General features: G+C 45.8%; 1 protein-coding gene across 1 annotated transcript in view; it reads left to right on the top strand.

The window, feature by feature from the left end:
* The first annotated feature begins 2,441 nt into the window (after positions 1-2,441).
* The window catches only part of Dera (deoxyribose-phosphate aldolase), a 90,478-nt gene continuing 71,613 nt past the window's right edge, over positions 2,442-21,306 (top strand). The window contains exon 1 of the mRNA XM_038318932.1: positions 2,442-2,542. Coding sequence (XP_038174860.1) covers positions 2,512-2,542 — 31 coding nt within the window. The 5' untranslated portion in view covers positions 2,442-2,511. The remainder of the gene's footprint in view (positions 2,543-21,306) is intronic.

Below are 21,306 nucleotides of genomic sequence, written 5' to 3'. Positions count from 1 at the left end.
TTACTTGGTGTTTATGAAGTTTTTAATAAATTGAGGGCATTTCTTAGTTTTGTGCCATTTGCTTCCTATTGCTGGAGCACGTTTGTAGCTTGGACTGACATGTTTATATTAATAGATCACAGTGTCCTGAGGCTAGAACATGTCTCACTTGACTAAAGTCAAGGTGCTGGCGAAGCTGTGTCCTGTCTGGAGTTAATAGAGACTTCCTCTGCCTTCTAGCAGCTAGAAGATGTTTGCAGTCCTTGTCTCTCTTCAACTGAACTTGTTTCTCAATTTCTTTGATGACTTAGCACTCAGGTGCTCAAATGAGCAGGCATGGATGACCCTGCATGCATGTTCTGCATCCACTGGGGCTGTCCTGGATCTGTTCTTTGCCTGCCTAATACCACACTGGCCCAGCAGTCCACACTTCCCTTGGGTGTTGAGCCTTCCTGTCTACTTGCCCCTGTGTTTACCTGGTCCTGATCCTTCCTATCTACACTGCAGGAAAGGGGAATCTTTAGAATTTGAACATTAAGGAACCTGGGTCATTTAGCTTGGATGCTGTCCTTGGTAGCATGCCTCTTGTATTGAAGTGAGGCTAAAGAAGTGAGGGCCTACTGGAGAGTTGGTTTAGTCAGTATAGAATGCTTTGCAAGTACGTTCCCTCAGCACCCACACAAGGTCAGGCATGGTGGTGCGTATTTGTGAACATGCCTACATCCATATGTGATAGTTACATATTAGGATACAGGATTGCTTGGTCATGGCTGCTAAGGTAATGTATGGGTTCTTGTGTTGGGACATGAATATTTTGTCCTTGGCTGTTGGCACTCTTGGTGTTCTAGTGGGTTCCAGGTTTGTAGTGCCTGCTTCTCTTTTTTGCAAGGTTAAGTAGACATAACAGTGGTGGTGTGAATATGATCTATATAAATTCAAATTACTTAGAAGTAGCTGTGTGTGGACTAGACTAGATGTGCCTCCGTGAATGGGAACAAGCCAACTACTATTTAGCTGTGAATCATGACCTCAAGTATACGCAAACCATACAACTCTGCAAGACAAACTTATTCTGGTCACCCTGTTCTGTAGTAAGTAGATGTAATAGTCCTAAAACCTAGTCATTAAGTAAAGTTAAAATTTGGATGGGTTTAGCTCATTATAGCCCCCACTACCTAAAGCTGCTCAATTCTTAATTTTTGCTCTTCTTAGTATACATTTCTGGCAGGATTTTCCAGAGATGAAAATGCCTTTGTATATCTGGAAACACCTAGAGCAGTTGATTCATGCTAGACAAACGCATAGCTGAGACGTTTTCAGCTGAGCAGAGATGAATCCATGTGTGAATGCAGATTAGATGGGTAGCAGCCAGGCTGGAGAAAACGTCAGCATCACAAGATTTCAATTTTAGAGAGCCAAGAAATTGTCAGGTAAGGAAAATGAAGTTCACAAAGGCCACAATGTGTCCTAGGTCACATATTCAATTATCCACAGGACTAAGTTTAAGAGAAAACCCTTCTGGGCTGGAGAGTTGAGCAGTTAAAGAGTGCTTGCTCTTTCATAAGAGTAGTTTGGCTCCCGGCTCATGATTGCTTTTAACTCTTGGGCCAGAGAATTCTGTCTTGTCTGCAGGTACCTGCACAGATGTACGTGCGTCTGTATGCACACGAAAACAAAGTCGTGCCCCCCAGCATTTTTTGTTTAAATGAAAGACCAAGTCTTTCGTCGAATGTGATAGCATCCCCCTACATTCCCAGCAGTGTGCAGTATGGAGCAGGAGCATGAAAGTTTCTGGCTCGCTGGTTCAACAAGGGCAGCCATGCTTACAGATTCCTGTCACAGAAATAGAAGAAGAAACCGGGCTGCGGTGGTGGCGCACGCCTTTAATCCCAGCACTTGGGAGGCAGAGGCAGGCGGATCTCTGTGAGTTCGAGGCCAGCCTGGTCTACAAGAGCTAGTTCCAGGATAGGCTCCAAAGCTACAGAGAAACCCTGTCTCCAAAAAAAAAAAAAAAAAAAAAAAAAAAAAAGAAGAGGAGAGACCAGGTCTTTCCAGGCTCATGTTCTAGCTGCTCTTACTGAGTCTAGACTAGAAATCACCGTGTGCACTAGGGCCTAGACCATGCCTTGGCAGCCATCTGAGGGCTATGTTCAGGCCCATCTCGTGTTGCAGAGCCCTGCCCACTCTAGAACAGCTTCTCTTGGATTAGATGGGTAGCAGTGAACATACCTAGGACTCATTCTGTTTAGCTCAATTGGCAATGTAACCATTTTAAAATGGTTCCAGGAGACTTCCGGGAGCAGAAGCGTGCTCAGGTCACGCGCCTGGTCAGGAGGGCAAGGGCAATGGGTGTGAGGTCATGGCTGGGCGCCACGCCCTGGAGCTGCCAGGGGAAAAGGAGGTGGCCAGCTGGGCCGGAGGGGCGTGGCTATGGCGGGGCGGGGCGGGGCTCGGGGCGGGCACTTGGCAGGAAGAAGGTAGGCCGGTGCGGAAGGCGGCCTTAACCCGAGTTGGTTGTTGGCGGTTTTCACGATGGCCGCGCACTGTCGGGGCTCAGAACTCGGTAAGGGCCGGCGGGAGGCGCTCCCCGCTTCGCCCGGCCGCGTGCTCGGGGAGGAGCGGGGACGCCTAGGGCGGTCCCTGGCGGGCAGAGACCTGAATCAAGGCAGAGGACGTCCCTGCTGCCTGGCACTTTGCAATCTTACCCTTTAAGCAGAAGCAAGGAAGGTTAGACCTTCCCACTTTCTAGCTGGGTGGTCGCAAAGAGAACAAACCGCAGAGAAAATCCTGACTAGAGTGCTGCTCGATCCACGTAGCTATACCCAAAGTTAGCTGCGCTGGTGGAGAGTTGTCATAACCTGCTTAAAGTGATTTTAGATGGCTTTCAAAATGTCCCTTTTAAAACCGCGTTTCATTTTACTGTTAGTAGTTCAGATATTGCTGGGAAAGAAAACTTAAAAATCTGTTATTAAAACGTAGCAAAGAGGTAACCGAGCCAAATGCGAATGATCTAATTTTGTATAACAGTTTTACATCCTGGATCCTTTTAGTCGTGTGGTTTTGGGTAAATTACTCACTTTGTGCTTAAGCATCTTTATTTGTAAAACTTATTAGGAAGCTACTGCTGTCTGAAGGCGGTTCGGATATTGCGAGGATACCGTAGCCTCTGGTCGATTTCTCTGTATAGTGTTGAGTATGTAATAATATTGAATAAGTGCAGGAAGTTCTGCTTGTAGGCACTGACTTTGAGAAAGTGGCTGTTAGTGATACACATGGCTACTTTTTTCCCTTTAAAAGGGCTTTGTTTGAACAGTCTAGACTTGAAGTGTTTATAGTTTTTCCTGAATGGAAAGTGGTAAGTGTACTTGGCAGCTAGTTCCTGTGCCAGGCTTATTTCATTTCAATCCCTGCCCTCCAGATGATGGCTTCGACTTTAGTTCTATGTCTGAAATGTAAACTTTAGCAATGGCTGAACAAATTGAGCATACCCTGAGTTGGAAGATCCTTGAAGATGGGAGTAAGGGGTGAAGGTGGGGTGTGTCCGTGTCTGTGCACATGTGGAGGGGATAACATAGTTTCCCCCAAACATTTACTTAAAAGCTTCACATTTTCCTTTCAGGAGATCCATTTTCACTTCTTTGTTTTTGAGACAGGGTTTTAGTGTGTAGCTTTGACTGTCCTGGGACTGGCTCTGGATATCAGGCTGACCTCACACTCACCAAGATCCTTCTGCCTCTGCCTCCTGAGTGCTGGGATTAAAGGCATGTGTCACCATGCCCGGCTCATTTTTACTTTCGTAATTTGTAAATTCAGACTGGGCACCATGACACACACCTGTAACCTGTAACAAGTATGCCAGGCCAGCCTTGACTATATAAGAAGATCTTTTCTGTTGTAAAAGGTGAGTGGGCTTCTTTTTGTCCTGCCCGGCTCCTGGCCGCCCTGCTAGCTCTACCCGAAATAATTACACGGAAACTATATTCATTTAAATACTTTCTGTCCCATTAGTTCTAACCTCTCATTGGCTAACTCTCACATATTAGTTTAACCCATCTCCATTAATGTGTATCGCCATTTAACTGTGGCTTACCTGCATGAGTCTGACCAGCGTCCATCTCGGAGAGCAGAGCCATGGCGTCTGCCACACTTCCCTTCTTCCCAGCATTCTGTTCTGTCTATTCCACCCACATAAGGGCTGCCATATCAAAAAGCCAAGGCAGCCTCTTTATTCAACCAATGAAAGCAACACACAAAGAAGGACCTCCTATACCAGTTTTCTTAAAAAGCCATTAAAAAGCACCTCTCATTTGTTGAAGAGTAACAGGGTAGAAAGAAATGGCTGCCATAGGAAATGTGCTCTTATGCCCCCATGTAAAGGTTATATTTTTCTTACTATTTTTGTAGGTTAATGCCGTATCTGCAGTGGCATTAACCCTTAGGAATGACAGCTTTAATCTAAAACTGCTCAAGTAAATCACATGATATATATATATATATACATATATATATATATATATGCCCTAGGGAAAAATTGCTTTCTATTAATTTCAACATTGCTTTAATTGATGATTTTTGCTGGTTGAAGGCACTTTAATATTTTTATTGAACACTGTTAATTTTTAAAAGAAATTAACTTTATTTAAACACATTTTTATTACAAAAATTTTAGAAAGTGTAGTTATCACCAGAAAGATTGTAGAATTCATTAATCAAAGGTTTTTTTTCTCTTTTTTCTTTTAATTTTATGTTCTTGTTTTGCCTGTGTACCCTATGCTTGCACTGCTTGTTGAGACCAGAAGAGGGCATCCAATCCCCTGGGATTGATGTTTCAGATAGTCTGGTCCTTTGGAAGAGCAACAAGTGCTCTTAACTGAGTCCAGCCTTTAATCCAGATTCTATAAAGTGACATTTATCTATGTGCTGGGGCATGCCCATACCACTGATCACCTCTGGCCGTCAAAGTGCAGCTTCCGGAGTTGGCTCTCCTTCCTCCATTTGCCACCTAGGATTCAAGCTTGGGATGTTGGGCGTGACCCTAAGTGTCTTTACCCACTGAGCCATCTGCATTGAGCAGCTTGATTTATATGATGAGAGCTCTTGCAAGGAATGTTGCTTCGTAGCCTAGCATGTGACCGTGTGAAGGTTCTCCAGTGTCAATGCTGTGATTGTGTTAGAAGATGCAGGGAGGCCCAGCCATCGGAATCTGGGGGTTCTCCATGCCAGCTGCCTCTGCTAATTACTCTGTTAGCATGTTCTAGGCTTTTCTGACTTTGCCTTAAAATGTAGGTGTCCATAAACATGGCTTTTCTTTAGCTCCCTGAGTGACCTAGGCAGATGGAAGACCCTCACAATGAGGAATAAACAACTTCCTGTTTCGGGGAACTTGTCCGTACAGCTTGGTTCTGTGTTTGGACATGTGCTATGAGTACCGCGTCTTCCTAGTTTTGGATGTCATTCAAAGGCAGTTTGACGACTTCTCTATTTAAAATATCTCACACTTACAAGGGTGGTGGATAGTGGCTTTGTCTTAGGGTTTCTATTGCTGTGACAGACCATGACCAAAAACAAGTTGGGGAGGAAAGGGGTATATTTCCCAAGTCAGGACAGGATTCAAAGCAGTTGGGAATCTGGCGGCAAGAATGGTGCTGAGGCTGTGGAGGGGTGCCGTTTATTGGCGTGTTCCTCATGGTTTGCTCAGCATACTTTCTTAGAGAACCTAGAACCACCAGTTAAGGGTGGCAGCACCTCAGATGACTCTAGCTAATGGCATGTTGACAGAAAGCTAGCCTGCATGATCTTCCTTTCAAATTTGGGCATCTTTGGAGGCTTCTGGAAAGTGGGAAACATTTTAGTAACAGCTTGCTGTATGTCTGTCTATTTCTGTTAAGGGAAAAATTTCAATTTTGTCAATTTCCAATATCCAGGATGATAACAATATGTTCTTCTTCGTAGGCAGTGTTCTTAACCCTCGCCAGTGTAATACAAAATCTGAAAGAACAACAAAGACTGTAAATGTGATATCAACTTATCTTTCATTTATCTTTTTTTTGTTTTTTTTTGTGATCTATTGTTGGGAGTTTTATCTACATGTGTGTTTGTGTACCACATGGGTTCTTGGATCCCCTTGGACTTGCGTTGCACACAGTTGTGAACTGACACGTGGGTTCTGGGAATTGAATTCAGGCCCATGCCCTTAACTGCAGAGCCATCCTCCAGTCCCTGAGATGGTCCAGTTTGGCCTAGAACTCTTTGTGGTTGAGTGTGACTTTGAACTCCCAAGCCTCCTGCCTCTACCTCCCAAGTTCTAGGATTATAGCATGCCTACTTTAGCCGGTGATGAAATGAGTCACCGTAACAGAACAGTCTGGTTCCTGTGTATCTTTGGCTTTTCCTTTTGTTTTTATAGGCGCCTGTGTAAGAATTAGGGGCCTAGGGAGCTCGTTTCTTCCTTCCTGTTTCTGGACTCAGGTCTGTTGTTTGCATGGTGTTTTGTTTACCTGCGTGGACTCGCATGCTCCACTCTGGACTTGTGCCCTGTCTTAAAAAGCCATTAAAAAGCACCTCTCATTTGTTGAAGAGTAACAGGGTAGACAGAAATGGCTGCCATAGGAAATGTGCTCTTATTCCCCCATGTAAAGGTTATGTTTTTTCTTATTATTTTTGTAGGTTAATGCCATACCTGTCTTGTGCGCCTCCTTTGTTGTCTGTACTCTGGTGGTTTAGGACAGTTGTCTAAGGAAAAGCGGAGAAAGAGCCAAAGTGCACTTTAAGATCTGTATCCGGATGCACAGATGTTTGGAGAGTCCTGTGCAGAATACTGGTGTTCTGTAGCTTGTGAACATCTTGCCCCAGGGAATGGATCCCAGGGGCAGCCTGGCCTGCTCTCTGATCTCTCAGAGCAGGCAGGTCACTCCGGTGTTTGCCTGGCGCATCTAAAGCCCTAGGCTTAGTTCCAGCACTGCGACGTGATCTCATTTCTAGGAGGTGGGGGCTAGAAGATCAACAATTTAGAGGCCAGTCTGGGATTCATGAGACAATGTCTCAAAACTAAACTAAACAAAACCGCCACCAACAAAATTGTATTCAAGGGGGTGCAGTAAAGAAACTGCCAGCATGACCGCTCTCCTATTAGGCGGAAGGTTTTTATTGTGAATAAGGGAGAGAGAATACCCAGAGGCATCTGGAAGAGCCTAGAGCAGGGAGAAGAGAAAGCAGACTGGACATGGCCGGGGCTGGGAAGCAGGAGAGAATAGTGGAGATTCTGATATAGCAAGAGATAGAGAGCAGAGCACAGGAGAGAGCAAGGGATGGGCAGAGCGTAGCGAGAGAGTTGTGAGCACAAGAGAGAATAATACAGTAGCTGGGTTATAAGAAGGATGAGTAACCCTGGTGAGGGAGGCCAATGGCAGAGGAGGAGGTGAGAAGGTTAGGGTGCTAGCTTGGACCTTGGAATGTCTAACAGGTTCTTGTGATATTGAGGGAGCCTGGAGGCCAGCATAGCTTTGATGCTGTATGTCCCTTCTGCCAGAGGTGTGGGAAATGGCTCCTTTTGGAGGACAGAAGACCTGTTTAATAAGTTCCTGCTGGCTTTTACCTAACTGCTGGACATTGGACATCCTTCTGTAGTCCAGCTTGAGCTCATTTCTGGACATTTTGACTGGCCGCGACCTGCCAAAGAGACTTCAGAACCTCAGGAGGACAGGAAGGGATGGATTACAGCAGTCCGGGCTTCCTCCATGAGGCTGTTTCTCGGCATGATTTGTGCATAGGAATGGAGAGACAGCAGGCTAAGAGTCTTCTTCAAACACAGGAACCCAAGTGTTCAGATTTCTTGTGTATCTTATTCTGCTTGAGTAGATGTGGCTAATATTTCGAAGAAGACAGAAATGCTCTAATTCTGTATATGGGTCACACAGTCAGGATGGTGATTGTCCATTTCTGCATTTTTAGTGTGGTGTCCTTTTATGAACACTTTGATTTTGCTTTTGAAATCTGCTCTATTTGTTTGTAAGTGCACACATCAAGACTGTCTTTTATTATTCTGCTACTGTTTTGATAAATAGAAAACTATAAAATAATCATTGGAGTTTGTTGTGTAATTAAATAATTAAAAGTCCTCCGTGGTAGCTGCTATGCTGAAACACAGTTTTTATAGACGTATCTAAGCCCCGTGGATTTTAATTATTAGGAGGGAAGACAAACTTCAAGCCCTCATTGAACATGGGCTGCCTCTGCCTGGAAAGAAAGACTACTAAATGAGCGGCAGACGGAGCCCTTGAGGACGCGATTGAAACATGTCACTAGAAATGGTTTAAGTGGAGAGTTCTGGCCCTTTTAAAACACTGTCTGTCGCTTGAGGATTGGGTCACCTTGAAATGTGTTCATCTTTGAATTAAAGGCATGAAAAGGCACTTTGAAACATTTCAGTAGACTTTGTTGTGTGCTGTGAGCATCTGTGGGTGTACCTCTCCTCCGCCCGCCTCACTGAAACCGTCAGTTCCCTGGAAACCAAAGTGGCCGCCAGAGGAGGATAAATGTTTAATCTCCACACCAGCAGCCATACATAGTTCTTAAAATGCTGAGACGCTCACATCCCAACTCCTTGCTCTTTGTGTCTCTGGCTTCCCTCCACAGAAATGGCAGGCAGAGGAGTAGCTGCTGGTAATTGCTCTCTAAAATGACTCCGCGTGGATAGTGCCAGGGTTGTTTTGGATGCTAGTTAATGATGCCAAGTCGTGGTCTTTAAAGGAGGGGAAAATACTGAAATGATCTGACTAGAATCCTGATTCCGATGAGCTTTCCGGTAGAATACCTAGGGGACCTACTTATGTGCTCGCAGTTCAGAGTAGCCGAGTGAGGGCGTGCAGTTCCTTCAGACACCTAGAGTGGGCCGGGAAGTGGCTCCGCGAAGAGAAGCCGGGACACAGGCCTCAAGGCTTGCGTGCCGGCCTGGGAACCTGCCTGAAAACCTAGCAGGCATGTGTCTGTAACCCCAGCGCTCCCACTGTGTGATGGCAGATGGAGACAGGGCATTTGCCCAGAAACCCAAGGGCTGTCCTTAAGAATTTAGCATGGCAGAAACAAGCACCTGCTTCAAGGCAGAAGGAGAGAGCCAGCTGTTCTCCGACCTCCACTCTGAGCCACTGTACACATGTGCCACCCCCCCCCCCCGCCCCCTATACCCCTCATTGGAAAAGATGAAAATGCCTGCAGTTTAGCAGGGCTTTCTGTATTTTGTTATGAATGTTTGAGATGGCTTGACTAGCCCAGGCTAACCTGGAGTTTACACTTTCCTGCCTCAGCCTCCTGGCTGCTGAGATTACAGGCCAGTGCCACTACACCGGACACTGGAGACATTTTTAAACAGTAGAAAACCAATTACTTGAACACAAGCAGTCCCAGGGTTGAAGCAATGATCTGATAACAGAGACAGTTCTTTGGCAACTTAAGTGGCAAGTAGTGTGTATGATGCAGTTAATGCTAGGCAGAGAATGGCATTGTGTCCCCTGTGTGGCCAGCTGCAAATGGCACTAACTGGAAGACTTCTGGGCTTCTGGCACTTTGGATCAATACTCTGGACCAAGGATGACATGAAGTATGAGAATTAGACTTGTCTTTGTGGGAACTCTCTGTGTCTCTCTTGTTTATCTGCTCTTAAAACAACCTTTCATTTGTTGAGTAATTTATTAGTGTAGAAAAGAATGGGTCTTGTGGTGCCATTTGCATATCTGGGTGTCATCACCCTCTCTTATGTCCCTTTGCCCTCATTACTCTTCCCTTTCCACAGCAGGCCAACCTGAAACCAGGTACCCTTGGAATGGTCGTCAGAGAATCTCTGTTGGCTTCATGTTTTCCTGGATGCACTGAAGTTTCTCTGTGAAGGACAAAGGTGGCCTTAATCTTGAACAGGGACTTCTGTACTTGGTTTGTCCTTTCTTAATTTGTAAGGCCAGGGCACTTGGTTTGAGGTATACTATGGGACAGTGGTCTTGTATCCTGTAAAGATTTGTCACTCGTATTGGTTTAATAAATTGCTGATTGGCCAGTAGCCAGGCAGGAAGTTTAGGCAGGGTGAGCAAAACAGGAGAATTCTGGGAAGAGGAAAGGCTCAGTCTGCACTCGTCACCCAGCACAGAAGAGGCAAGATGAGAAGGCCTCACTGATAAAAGGTACCAAACCATGTGGCTAACACAGACAAGAATTATGGGTTAATTTAAGATGTAAGAGTTACTTAATAAGAAGCCTAAGCTATTGGCCAAGCTATGTTGTAGTTAATATAGTTTCTGTGTGATTATTTTGGGTAGACATGTGCTACTGTGGTGGCGGATGTTGATAATGAAGGAAGTTATGCTTGTGTGGACATGGGCATCTTTGTGACCTCTGCTCTGCTTTTGAAAACCTAAAACTACTCTAAAAACCCTCTTCGAAACAAGACAAAAACCAACATATAATCTTTGAGACTTGGAGAATCTGTTAGGAGCCATGTGTTCTCTTCAGTGGCTGTTCACACAACCGTGGTTGTGCCTAAGTCTCCCTATAGACTTCCCCTTCCTTGTCTGGCTGGCTCAAGTCTCTCGGCTTTCAAGCCTAAGTTTCAGTGACACAGAACTGCATCGCTCTTCTCTCTAGGCGTCTCATAAATGTCAGTGTTCGTTGTTTTCCTTAGTTGCTCTCTACCTTATTCTTTGAGACAGGGTCTCTCACTGGACCTGGCCTTACCATTTTGCCTAGACTAGAGGGGCAGTGAGATCCAGGAAGCCTCTCACCTTTGCCTTGAGTAGGATTCCTCAGTGCACGTGATTGCAGGTGCGCGACTGACTGAACCTCTGAGCACAGAGCCTTTATTTTGTGTTTATTGCTCTGCCTGACAGAGCATTGCTTTTAGTTGTAACGTCTGCTTCCATTCAGTCCTCCCCTCTCTGCTAGTCCCAGGCACGCTCATTCTGTGACAACTGCAGCACATGGTGGTAACACTGTGGTGGGTCCAGGACTTTTGGTCCCCTCCAGGAAAAGCTCCATCGCATTGAACTCCTTGTTTTTTGTTCTTTTTTGTTTCCTGGTTTTTTGAGACAGGGTTTCTCTGGGTAGCCTTGACTGTCCTGGAACTCACTCTGTAGACCATGCTGGCCTTGGACTCAAAGATCTGCCTGCCTCTGCCTCCCAAGTACTGGGATTAGAGATGTGTACCACTATGCTTGGTTTGTTTTTATTCAAATAGAACAATTACTTTTTTAAAAAAATTTGGTTCCTTTATAATATACTTCCATTTCATGTTAGGCATATAATCTTTATTTTTTTTAAAGTGTGTGTGTGTGTGTGTGGTTGTTTGTGAGCACGTGTGCAGGTGCCCACAGACACCAGAGGCATTGGATCACCTGTGGAGACACAGGCAGTTGTGAACCTTCTGACATGGTGCTGGAACTCAGTCTCTAGTTCTCTAGAGCAGCAGGACACACTGTTAACTGCAGAGCCATCTCTCCAGCCCCACTGGAGGGATTATTTTTATGACTCCTTAGAAATAACTTCAGCTTGGGAATCCAGTGGCCAGAGTTTCCCTTGTAGTGCTGGCAGACACTGTGTGACCTTGAACTTGTAATTGAGTCTCTGGTTTTCAGTGTCCTCAATCTGTAATTCTACCCTAGAAGATTAATTTAGGTCACCCCCAACTTGATGCTGCTTCTTTATTTTCCTCTGAAATATCAGACCTCACGATCCCCAGTCACTGTCTCCAGTCGGCACTCTTGGTCTCTGCTGGTCTCCTGGACTCTCCGTGGTCCCCAGTGTGTGTATGTGGTAATGACGTTTACCTTCCTGAGGGTAGACTCTGGGTTTGCTCGGCCTCTCTATCTCTCCCATCACATAGAACACTGCCTTTCATGACACAACTTTATGTGTGTGCCCAGAGTCCCCTATATCCCAAATGAACCTCAAACTCTGTTCAATAGCTGAGAGACCTCCAAGTTCAGATCCCCTCTTTGCCTCCCCAGTGCTGGGATTCCTATGTGCAATGCGTGCCCAGTTTTGTGGTGCTGACGTCAGAACCTAGGCTTCCTGCATGCTAGGCAAGCATCCTACCAGCTGAGCTACAACCCCGTCGTCCACCGCAGCCCCCTGGCTGGTGATGTCACTGGGCCCCATTCTCGCTTCCCCACTTGCACACCATGGCCACACGAGCTCTGTACTCGTCAGGCCATCGTGGCCTCTGCTTTGACTCTGGGACTTGCTGTCACCATTCAACACGCCTAGGGACCTCGTCAGCTCTGCAGGTGGAGCTGTCCCTGCCCTTGGAAGCTAAACTTAAAACCCCCACTTTTATGAGCTTTCATTCCATCTTTTTCTTATTCTGGGGCTGGAACCCAGGGCTTCCTGTGCGTGAGGCAGGCATTCTACGTACTGAGCTACGTCCTTGGCCCTTATAAAGAGTCTCAAAGCTAAGAAAGAGAAAATTACTTAAAATTCAACTATTTTTATATTTAGCTCTTGGGTAAAGTGAGGAACATTCTGTGGGTACACAAATGAGGATGTGTGGGTAGTCCCGTTTGAATTGCTAGCTGAAGTTCAGTCAGCTGATGTTAAGGATGGCCCTGGGTGGGGGTGGGGGGTTGTTTTTGGGTGCACCAGCGTTTTGTCACCTTATATTCCACCCCTCAGTAACCGTGTGGGAGGATAATAAATGTTCAGTTCCCACCAAAGGTGAAAGTCTGACAGCCTAAGGAGCTACTTTTCCTTGACGAAGCCAGGAAACGCTGTTAACAAAGAAAGAATTGACAATTGAGTGGCACAGCTTAGCATATTTAACTGAAGGGGGTGCTGGCATGGGGGACCCTGCCTGCCTGCTCTCTCTGGAGCTTACATTCTCACTGGCACAGGCGATGTTAAGGACTTTCCCCCTTCAGCTTTCTGTCTCCGTGCCTGTTAAACCCTGCCTTGCAGACCACAGCAGGTTTCTCTGTGAGTGTGGAACAAAACCCAACTGGTCACATGACCTCCCCCCCCCACCTTGGGGTTCACTGGGTCAGTGGGGCTGGCAGCTGGGAGCCAGCATTCTTTCAGTTATTGTCACAACAGCGCAAGGGGACTTCTGAGCGGCCATGTCTAATGACTTCTTTTGGAGGGGCATGCTTTAAGGTTTCTGGTGATTGTCACAGAGCATCTGAAAGCTCGGGGAACCAGCCCCCCTTGTCAAAACCTTTGCCACAAAGAACTTCCTTCCTCCTAAGGAGAGCTGTGGAAGATCAGGTACTTCGGGAAACAGTGTTTTGAATCAGCACCCAGCAGGTGGCGATTTCCACTCTAATCCAGTCCAAGAACAGACACTTCCAGGCAGCCCTGCAGTCTCTGTGCTGGCAACGCAGCAGGAGCTGCTTGGTTTGTTTGGGGAAATATTATTTTCTCAAGCCTTGTGCGCTTGCAGTCAGGATGTTAGCTCAAGTTAGCTGCCTCCGTGTTGGAGGGGTAAACCTACAATCTAAACTCCTTCTGCCTGCGAGTGTGCATTGGGTGTGTGTATGTTTGTGTGTGCATTCACATGTATGTGTGTATGCATGTGTGTGTGTGCATGCGTATGTGTGTGCATGCCTTTACGTGTGTGTGTGCATGTGTGCGTGCATGCATATGTATGTGTGTATCTGTGCATGTGTGTCTAACTAAGCACAGATCAAGGCATTTCTGTAGAGCATGAGACTGGTGAGTTGATATCTAGACAGCATTCAGTTATTTCTTGTAAGTCACAGGGTAGTGGAAGACATAAATGTGCGTCCCATGTTCAGTAGCTGCACAGCTCCTCCTTGTCTTTCAGAATGGTGCTGAGTTTGGTTTATAGGACAGTCTCGTACCCCAGTTTGAGAACTTGTTTGTGTGTTTGTAGACTGCTCTGTTTAAACTTTTCTGTGAGTAAAATATATACTTTTGGGTGTTGGCTCAGTTAATTAAGTGTAGCCCCAGTCCCTGTTTTGAAAGGAAATTGGTGTGTGTGTGTGTGTGTGTGTGTGTGTGTGTGTCTGTGTCTGGTGACGTGCATACTTGTGTGTGAGTCTGTACTTTGATGTATTTAGAAGGATGCCAGAGGTTGACATCCGATCTTTTGCTAGATCCTGCTCCATGTATGTCTTGAGACAGAACCTCTCCTCAGCTGACTGATGGGCCTACAACACTTCGGCTTCCTCCTGACTCCTCCTCCCCAGTGTTAGCGTTATTGGCTCATGCTGCCAGACTCAGCTTCTTATGTAAGTGCTGGGAATCTAAGCCTGAGTCTTGTTCCCAGAGATTGGGTTTTGAAATCCGATGGCCTAAGATCCTGATTCTTCTGCCTATGTTCTTTGAGGCTTTAAGACTTGGTGAATGAATGCTCGGTTGTAGGTAGCCATGGGCACGACAGGTAGTATGGACAGGTACAAGCTGCCCAATGTCTGAGCAAGGAACTCCTTCCTTTATCCAAATACATAGTGCTCTGCCCGGCAGGGTCAGAGTAGGGAGCTGTGGACGAGGATGCGTGGACATGAGCTTGGGAGGGAGAAACCCCATAAAATGCTGGGATGCAGTGGGAGTTCAAATTAGATGTGTATGTAATACCTTCAAATGGGTTTGCTTTCCTTCATGTGGAAATATTACTAGTGGTGGATATTGTGGGCCCCGCCTTCTAGGATCTTATCCACCTCAGTTTTTTTTTTCTTGATCAGCAACTGTGTGCCTTTTACATTTCTATGATCAAGATACCTGGAAGAAACCACATAATAAACATCTTGGCTGGTCATTACAGTTTACTGTACAGTGTAGAGGATATGACAGAGTGTTCTCTGTGGCTGCATGCTTTTGTGAGTTAGAGCCGGAAGCACGCATGGGTGCAGCCTTGGAAGGCCTGCCCCCATCCACTCTCTTTAGCCAGCCAGGCTTTACCTCCTTCCAAAATAGCTCCATGAATTGGAGACAGAGCACTCAGAACATAGACTCGTGGGGGACATTCATGATTCAAATCCCAAAGTTGAGTGTCTTTGAAAATTGGCCAATTTTCACATTATAGTGTGTTTATTCAGTTAGATTCACTAGTGCCATATTGTCACCTTTTAAGGTAAATAGCCAGGGATTAGATAATAATGTGTTCTTACTTCCTTTCTGTGACTGTGATAAATACTCTAGAAGCAGCTTTGGGGAGGAAAAGGTTTATCTCAGATTACAGATTATAGTCCGTCATGGAGGATGACAGGGCAGGAACTGGATTATAGTCCGTCACGGAGGAGAACAGGGAAGGACCTCAGGCAGGGACTTGAAGCAGAAACCATAGAAGATGCTGTCTCACACAGGCCCATGCTCCGCTAGCCTTCTTATGTAGCCCAGGGCCATTAGCTAAGGAATACCAGCACCCACAGTGGACTGGGCCCTCCTCCATCAATTAACATCATCTTCCCATCGACTTGCCCACAGGCCATTCTGATCTGGGTAGTCCCTTCATTGAGATTCCCTTCTTAGGTGAGGAGGCTGTGAGAAGTTGACAGTTAAGGCTAACTAGGACATGGTTATTTGTAAACAGCAACTTTGGGGAGATACCTAAACAGATATGATTTCAAAATGCAAATTTTGAACATGAATTTTAATTGAAAAGTACTAGTGATTCTCCATTGATCAGTTAACAGCTCTTTGCTGGGACTGTAAGGTGTCAGGGTTAATATGAAGTTGTAGCTGTTAGGAAATGTAAGATAACACCCTCATAAGATCTTATTCATAGTCCTATAGAAGATTCTTCCGTGGATCTTCAACTTAAAAGTGCTTGCTTCTGGGAGAGGTTATTAATTGCCATAAATTCATGGTGAAGAATCATGGCGGTTTCCTGAAATGAGATTTACTTGGGGCACAGTGTGGTCAGAGCAGGGCCTCGAGTACTAGGTGCTGGTCACACATCTCATGAGGAATAAGTGCAGATGTCTATGATCAGTAATTTCCACCAGTGTGCTGAATAATTTCTAGGGGCCCTCCTTCCCTAAGTAGGCCACTGCTATTGCTAACCCTACTCGGGGGCATTTAAACAGGAGTTACAGTATTTTTACAGGATTAATTTATGTAGGTCTGTTACAGTACGTATCTTAGCTTGCAGGACTTGCCAGCATTATCGAGATAGCAGCTTCATGCATGGTCCCTGTTGGGTGGTAGCACTGGAGGCATATCACGGCCACACTAGGAAACACCGTCCAGTCTCATTGTGGAGTCTCTAGTGTGAAGGAGGCTTTCTCTGCAGCTCTGTGCTCCTAGAACAGCCATCAGATCTTTCCAGAGTGTTGACTCTGTACCCAACAGGATGCCAGAGCTGAATTTTCAGCCACGTGCATTTCACTGTGGTATAATGATTCACTCTCTGTCTCTGTCTCTCTTCCTTGCTCTCTCTCCAGAGTTTGTTTCTATATCCCTAACCAGCCTGGAACTTGCTGTGCAGAACTGGCTGGCCTTGAACTCACAGAGATCTGTTTGCCCCTGTTTCTCGAATACTGGGATTGAAGGATTGTACCACGAACTTGACCTGGCCACTCACCATATTTAGGAACTTGGGAAAGCTCCAGTCAGTAATTTTCCTAGAGTACATTTGTGGGAAGATTCCATATTTTGGCTAGGGGTGTAGCTAGGGGTAGAGTGCTTGCCTTATATACCAATCTGCCACATAAGCAACAAATCCTTCATGCTTGGAAACACAAACATGGTTTAGTAATTCTGTTACTACTGCTTTTTACATGGTCACTGGAATAGTCACATGTGAAAATGAGCATATTTTAAATGGATCATTTAGATGAAGGCCGTACTTTAGAGTTTTATGTAGTTATTAATCTTGTGCAGATGGGTTCAGTTCTTTAGACTCCATCTTGACGTAACAGGCAAGTTTTGAAGTAGCTGCCTTGCTTTTCAACAGGTTAAGTCTTTCTGTAGTCTGTTAGCCCTTTGCTTTCTGAGGTACATGCTTGCAGAATGTGCAGATTACAGATAATCAGTCTTCCTGAGCAATGGAATTACATTTTTCATTAAGCACACTTTTTGAGGCTGCTGGTCGGGGTGCACGTGTGTATTGGATGTTAAAAGGCCTGGAGGAACTGCTCACAGGCTTGCAGAGTAGATGGGTAAGGAGCATGGCCTTTGCTCGGCGGTGCTCACTCATGCTTACACTTCCCACACTCAGTCTGTCTGCTTGACCCTGCTCAGTGGGGGCTTCATACATGTTCATCGCTTGTATGATTGGGCTCAGGCCGGGGTATGTGTATTGAATGCTTGTCCTGTGAAGGCTGGGATGGTGTCCGGGGCAACTGCTGTGACATCTTGTTCAGACAGCTGTTAAGTGCTGGTGTCGTTCCAGTTGATTACTTAGAGAGAAGGTTTTGTGTGTCTCAGGACCCAAGGATGACTGTAGAATCCTGACCCTCCTTGTCACCTCCACGCTCTGAGTGCTGGGGTGGCAAGCTTGCACCATCATACCTAGCTTTATGCGGTACTCAGATCAAACCCAAGGGCTTCATGCATGTTGAACAAGGTGAGTTACATCTCTGGCTCATTCTTCTTGTGGGGCCCTCTGTTGAATGGCTCCTGGCTGTTTTTCTAGCTTGATCTTGCAGTCTCTGTTCAGCTATGAGCCCTTAGCCCCCCCTTTCTGCTCTAATCACCGAAGTAAGTTGCCATTATCTATTTTCAAGTGAAAGAGTTCTAGTGAAAGCCATGGCACCAGCTGGGAAACGCTGGGGGACTGCATTGATTTGCCCGTGTGTGATGTCCCATATTGTGCTTTCCCAGCCTTCTTCATGTCTGCGATTTTTCTGCGTTTCCTGTAGTTTTGGTTGGGAGCCTAGCCTCTAATGGCTGAACCATCTCTCCAGCCCTTTCTTGTGATTGGTCACACCCTTGCTATGCCACTGTGTTTCTCACATCATTTAGCAAAGCACTTGGCACTTAGGAAGAGCTGACTGGAGAGACAATAGGATCTGCTCCTGGGCACTCAGGTATGTTCCCCATTCTGCCAAGGAGCTGTGTTGCTAGCTGTATAACCACAGCCAACAACTGCGGCTGCAGATGGGGGTGGGGGTGGGGGTCTGGTCACTGAGTGATGTGGGATGTCCATCCTTCTGTATATTTATTGGATAATGAATAAAGCTACTTTGGCCTATGGCAGGGCAGAGTAAAGCCAGGCAGGAAATCTGAACAGAGATATAAGTAGGCGGAATCAAAAAGACACTATGTAGCTGCTGGTGGAGAAAGACTCCAGAACAGAACCTTACCCAGTAGGACACAGCCTCATGGCAATACATAGATTAATAGAAATGGGTCAGTTTAAGATGTTGTAAGAATTAGTTAATAAGAAGCCTGAGCTTAATAGGCTGAACAGTATTGTAATTAATATAGTTTCTGTGTGATTATTTGGGTCTGGGAGGGGCAGGAAATGAATGTGCTGTCTCTGCCTACAACTGAGTGAGCAATCCTCAGTATCCTGGGAACAGGTGGACCTGAAAACCAGCTCAAGAACTGTCCAGAAGTTTCTAGAATAAGAGACTAGGTTCTTTCAGTGCCCAGCTCACCTCCTGGTAATACCTGATAAATAGAGAAAGGCAGTTTTCTGAAATGGCAGCTGATTATTACAGAGCAGCAGCAGGTGGGAAGTGGCTAGCATCTTAAGGATGGATGGAGGATAAAGGGCGGTGGGAAAACCTTAAGTTCAAGATACGATTCTGCCAGGCAGAGCAAGGTGCAAGACTGCAACCACTGTGCGATATGACCCGTGGCTCTCTTCTACTGTGATGGTATCCCCAAAGGGCTCTAACCCATTTAGGTATGGATGCAAGACACCCCAGACATGACAGCTCAGTGGGAGAGGACAGATGTCTGGCACAGAGGCAGAACTGGGATTTCGTCAGTCTTTATCTTGGTACAGACCACCTAAGCTCCTGATGGAGCTTACCTGCCCCCAGTTAAGGACGAGGCTCACAGCAAAGCTGATTTCGATATTTTGGGGGGCTAGAAACTGGTCAAGGTGATGTCTTCTCATTTACTGTGGAAGTTACATTTGAAATTAGCAGTAGCGCTCCAGTGTCTTTGTTTCTAGCCAGTCCACCCCTTTCCAAGGTGAGGGTCGACAGATCAGACATGCCCATGACATACTTCACCCATTTCAATGAGTGATAATTGCACTAACTTGCCAGGATAAGAAGGGTACAAGCATTTAGTGGCGAGCTCTTTCTGTGTTGTACACCTGCACAGCTGAAAGGGTGTGGCTGATTCCTGGGAAGATGCAAATTAGACCTGAAAACAAACCATACTGAAATAACAGACAACTGTGTGGGCACAGCTGAGAAGGGTACCTGGGAACAAGAATGTGTTAAATACTCAGATGCACGTTAGAAAGCGAGGCACTTGGAGACAGTACCAGAAACAGGTTTAGGTGGAACCATTAAAATGAATTGAAATTCTTCACTCCTGGAGAATGTTGTGTCTAATAAAGTGTCATGATTTTTGTCCCTGAGGAACAGAGGCGAAGTCAACATGTTTCTCCTCATGGAGGGTTGTTATTTCATACCACATGGGTGAGGAGCTCTGTGAATGACCGAAACGAACGAAAATGAGGTGCTGGGGAGACTAGGAAGCTCCTCTGCCCACTGATATTCAAACCAGAAAAATGGGAGAAAAAAGAAAGACAAATATTTGAGAGCAAATTAATAGCTGACAGAGGGCCTGCATGTCACCAAAGTGACATTCTGAGAAAAACAGTCGGGCTTTTGTCATCAGAAAGTGTGAGGAGGGCACCGCTGCCTTCCAATTATGGTTTCATGTCTGTTCTCCCCAAAGACCCGTGAACTTGAATCCCCTCATGGCCTCTGGAGCAGAGGATTCTATGGTCCTGAGGAGAGTGTGTGTTTTAGAGTTGTGTGTTTCTCCTGCTGAGGAGACGCTAAAGGGTCCTTGAGTGGAATCGTAAGAGTGATAGAGGACATAACAAAGGTCACACAGTCCTTTCTCCCCCAGACCCCATAGTAGGAGATCAAGGGTTATTTGATGAAATTAAAGAGGAGCAAATGAAGTGCTAATAAAATGAGATTGTCACTTATATAATTCACCGCTATGGGAGGTCACAGAGGCAAATTCTGTGGCTGGATTAAATATGGGGCCGGGTAATTTTATGACCATTAATGATATTTTTTGCAGCCGAAGCTGATGCTGGGACAGGTAATTCTTGCTCCATTCTCCAGTCACTGCCTCACAGGGACCTGTGGCAAGTGGTCGCTTCAGTGTGAGCACTGGCCTCATGGGCTGTACCCTCAGGTGGGGGGCGGGTACATTGCATTGGAAGTTAATTTTTAAGGAGAATGTGCCCAAGCATCCTGTCCAGACTTCCACCATTTTTCTCTCCTTGAGATCCAAAGTGCTTTGTGAGCTGGGAATGGGAAGATGAGCCAGTGTCTGAACTTGGAGAAGCCCTCTTCGTACTTGAGTGCCACCCACTGTCACATACTTTTCTTGAGGTTTTAAACACCTATGGGAGGTAGAGTTTAACACTGTCAGTGCTATTCCAAATAGAGGGGTGGGCCTGACGGTAGAAGGCAAAACCACCTAGAGGAATGGGACACAAAAAACACGCAACTTGTAAGCATTAGAAAGGGTTCCTAAAGAAGGGGACCTCCCCTCCCCTTCCCTTCTCTTTGGGGAGGCTTCTTGTTCATTTCCTGGCCACCCAGACTCCTGAAACAATCACTCAGAAACTATTTGAAACACTGCATGGCCAAAAGCTTAAGCATATTTCTGGCTACCTCATATCTTAATTTAACCCATCTCCATTAACTTGTGTATTGCCACGTGGCTGTGGCTTACCAGGTAAAAATGTTCCATCTGGCATCTGTCTCCAGTAGGGCTACATGGCTTCTCTCTGACTCTGCCTACTCTCCCTATATGTCTTTTCCAGCCTGGTTATATTCTGTTAAGCCATTGGCTGAAAGCATCTTCTTTATTGACCAATAAAAGCAACACATATACAGAAGGACTTCCCATACCATCCCTCCTCCTTTCCTCTCTTTTCTGAGACCGGACTCTTGTAGTCTACGCTGGGTTTGAATCTGCTCTTTTGTCTGAGGATGACCTCATCTACTTCCATCCTCCACATACTAGAATTACAAGTATTTCTCACTGTAGCTAGTTTACTATGGGCTTCTGGCCTGCTAGTCAAGGACTTGACAACTGAGCTATGTTTTCAGTCCCTGACCTGAGTCTTAGCAGGTGGTGGGAGTTTACTGTTCATACAAGGAACAAAAGGACATTCTAGGTCAAAGGAACAGATAGGACACAAGATCCAAGGAGAGAACATAAAATACCCAATCA

The sequence above is a fragment of the Arvicola amphibius genome, chromosome 2, assembly GCF_903992535.2.
Source record: "Arvicola amphibius chromosome 2, mArvAmp1.2, whole genome shotgun sequence".
In the NCBI taxonomy this organism is placed as follows: domain Eukaryota; kingdom Metazoa; phylum Chordata; class Mammalia; order Rodentia; family Cricetidae; genus Arvicola; species Arvicola amphibius.
This window is presented reverse-complemented; position numbering and strand designations above follow the sequence as displayed.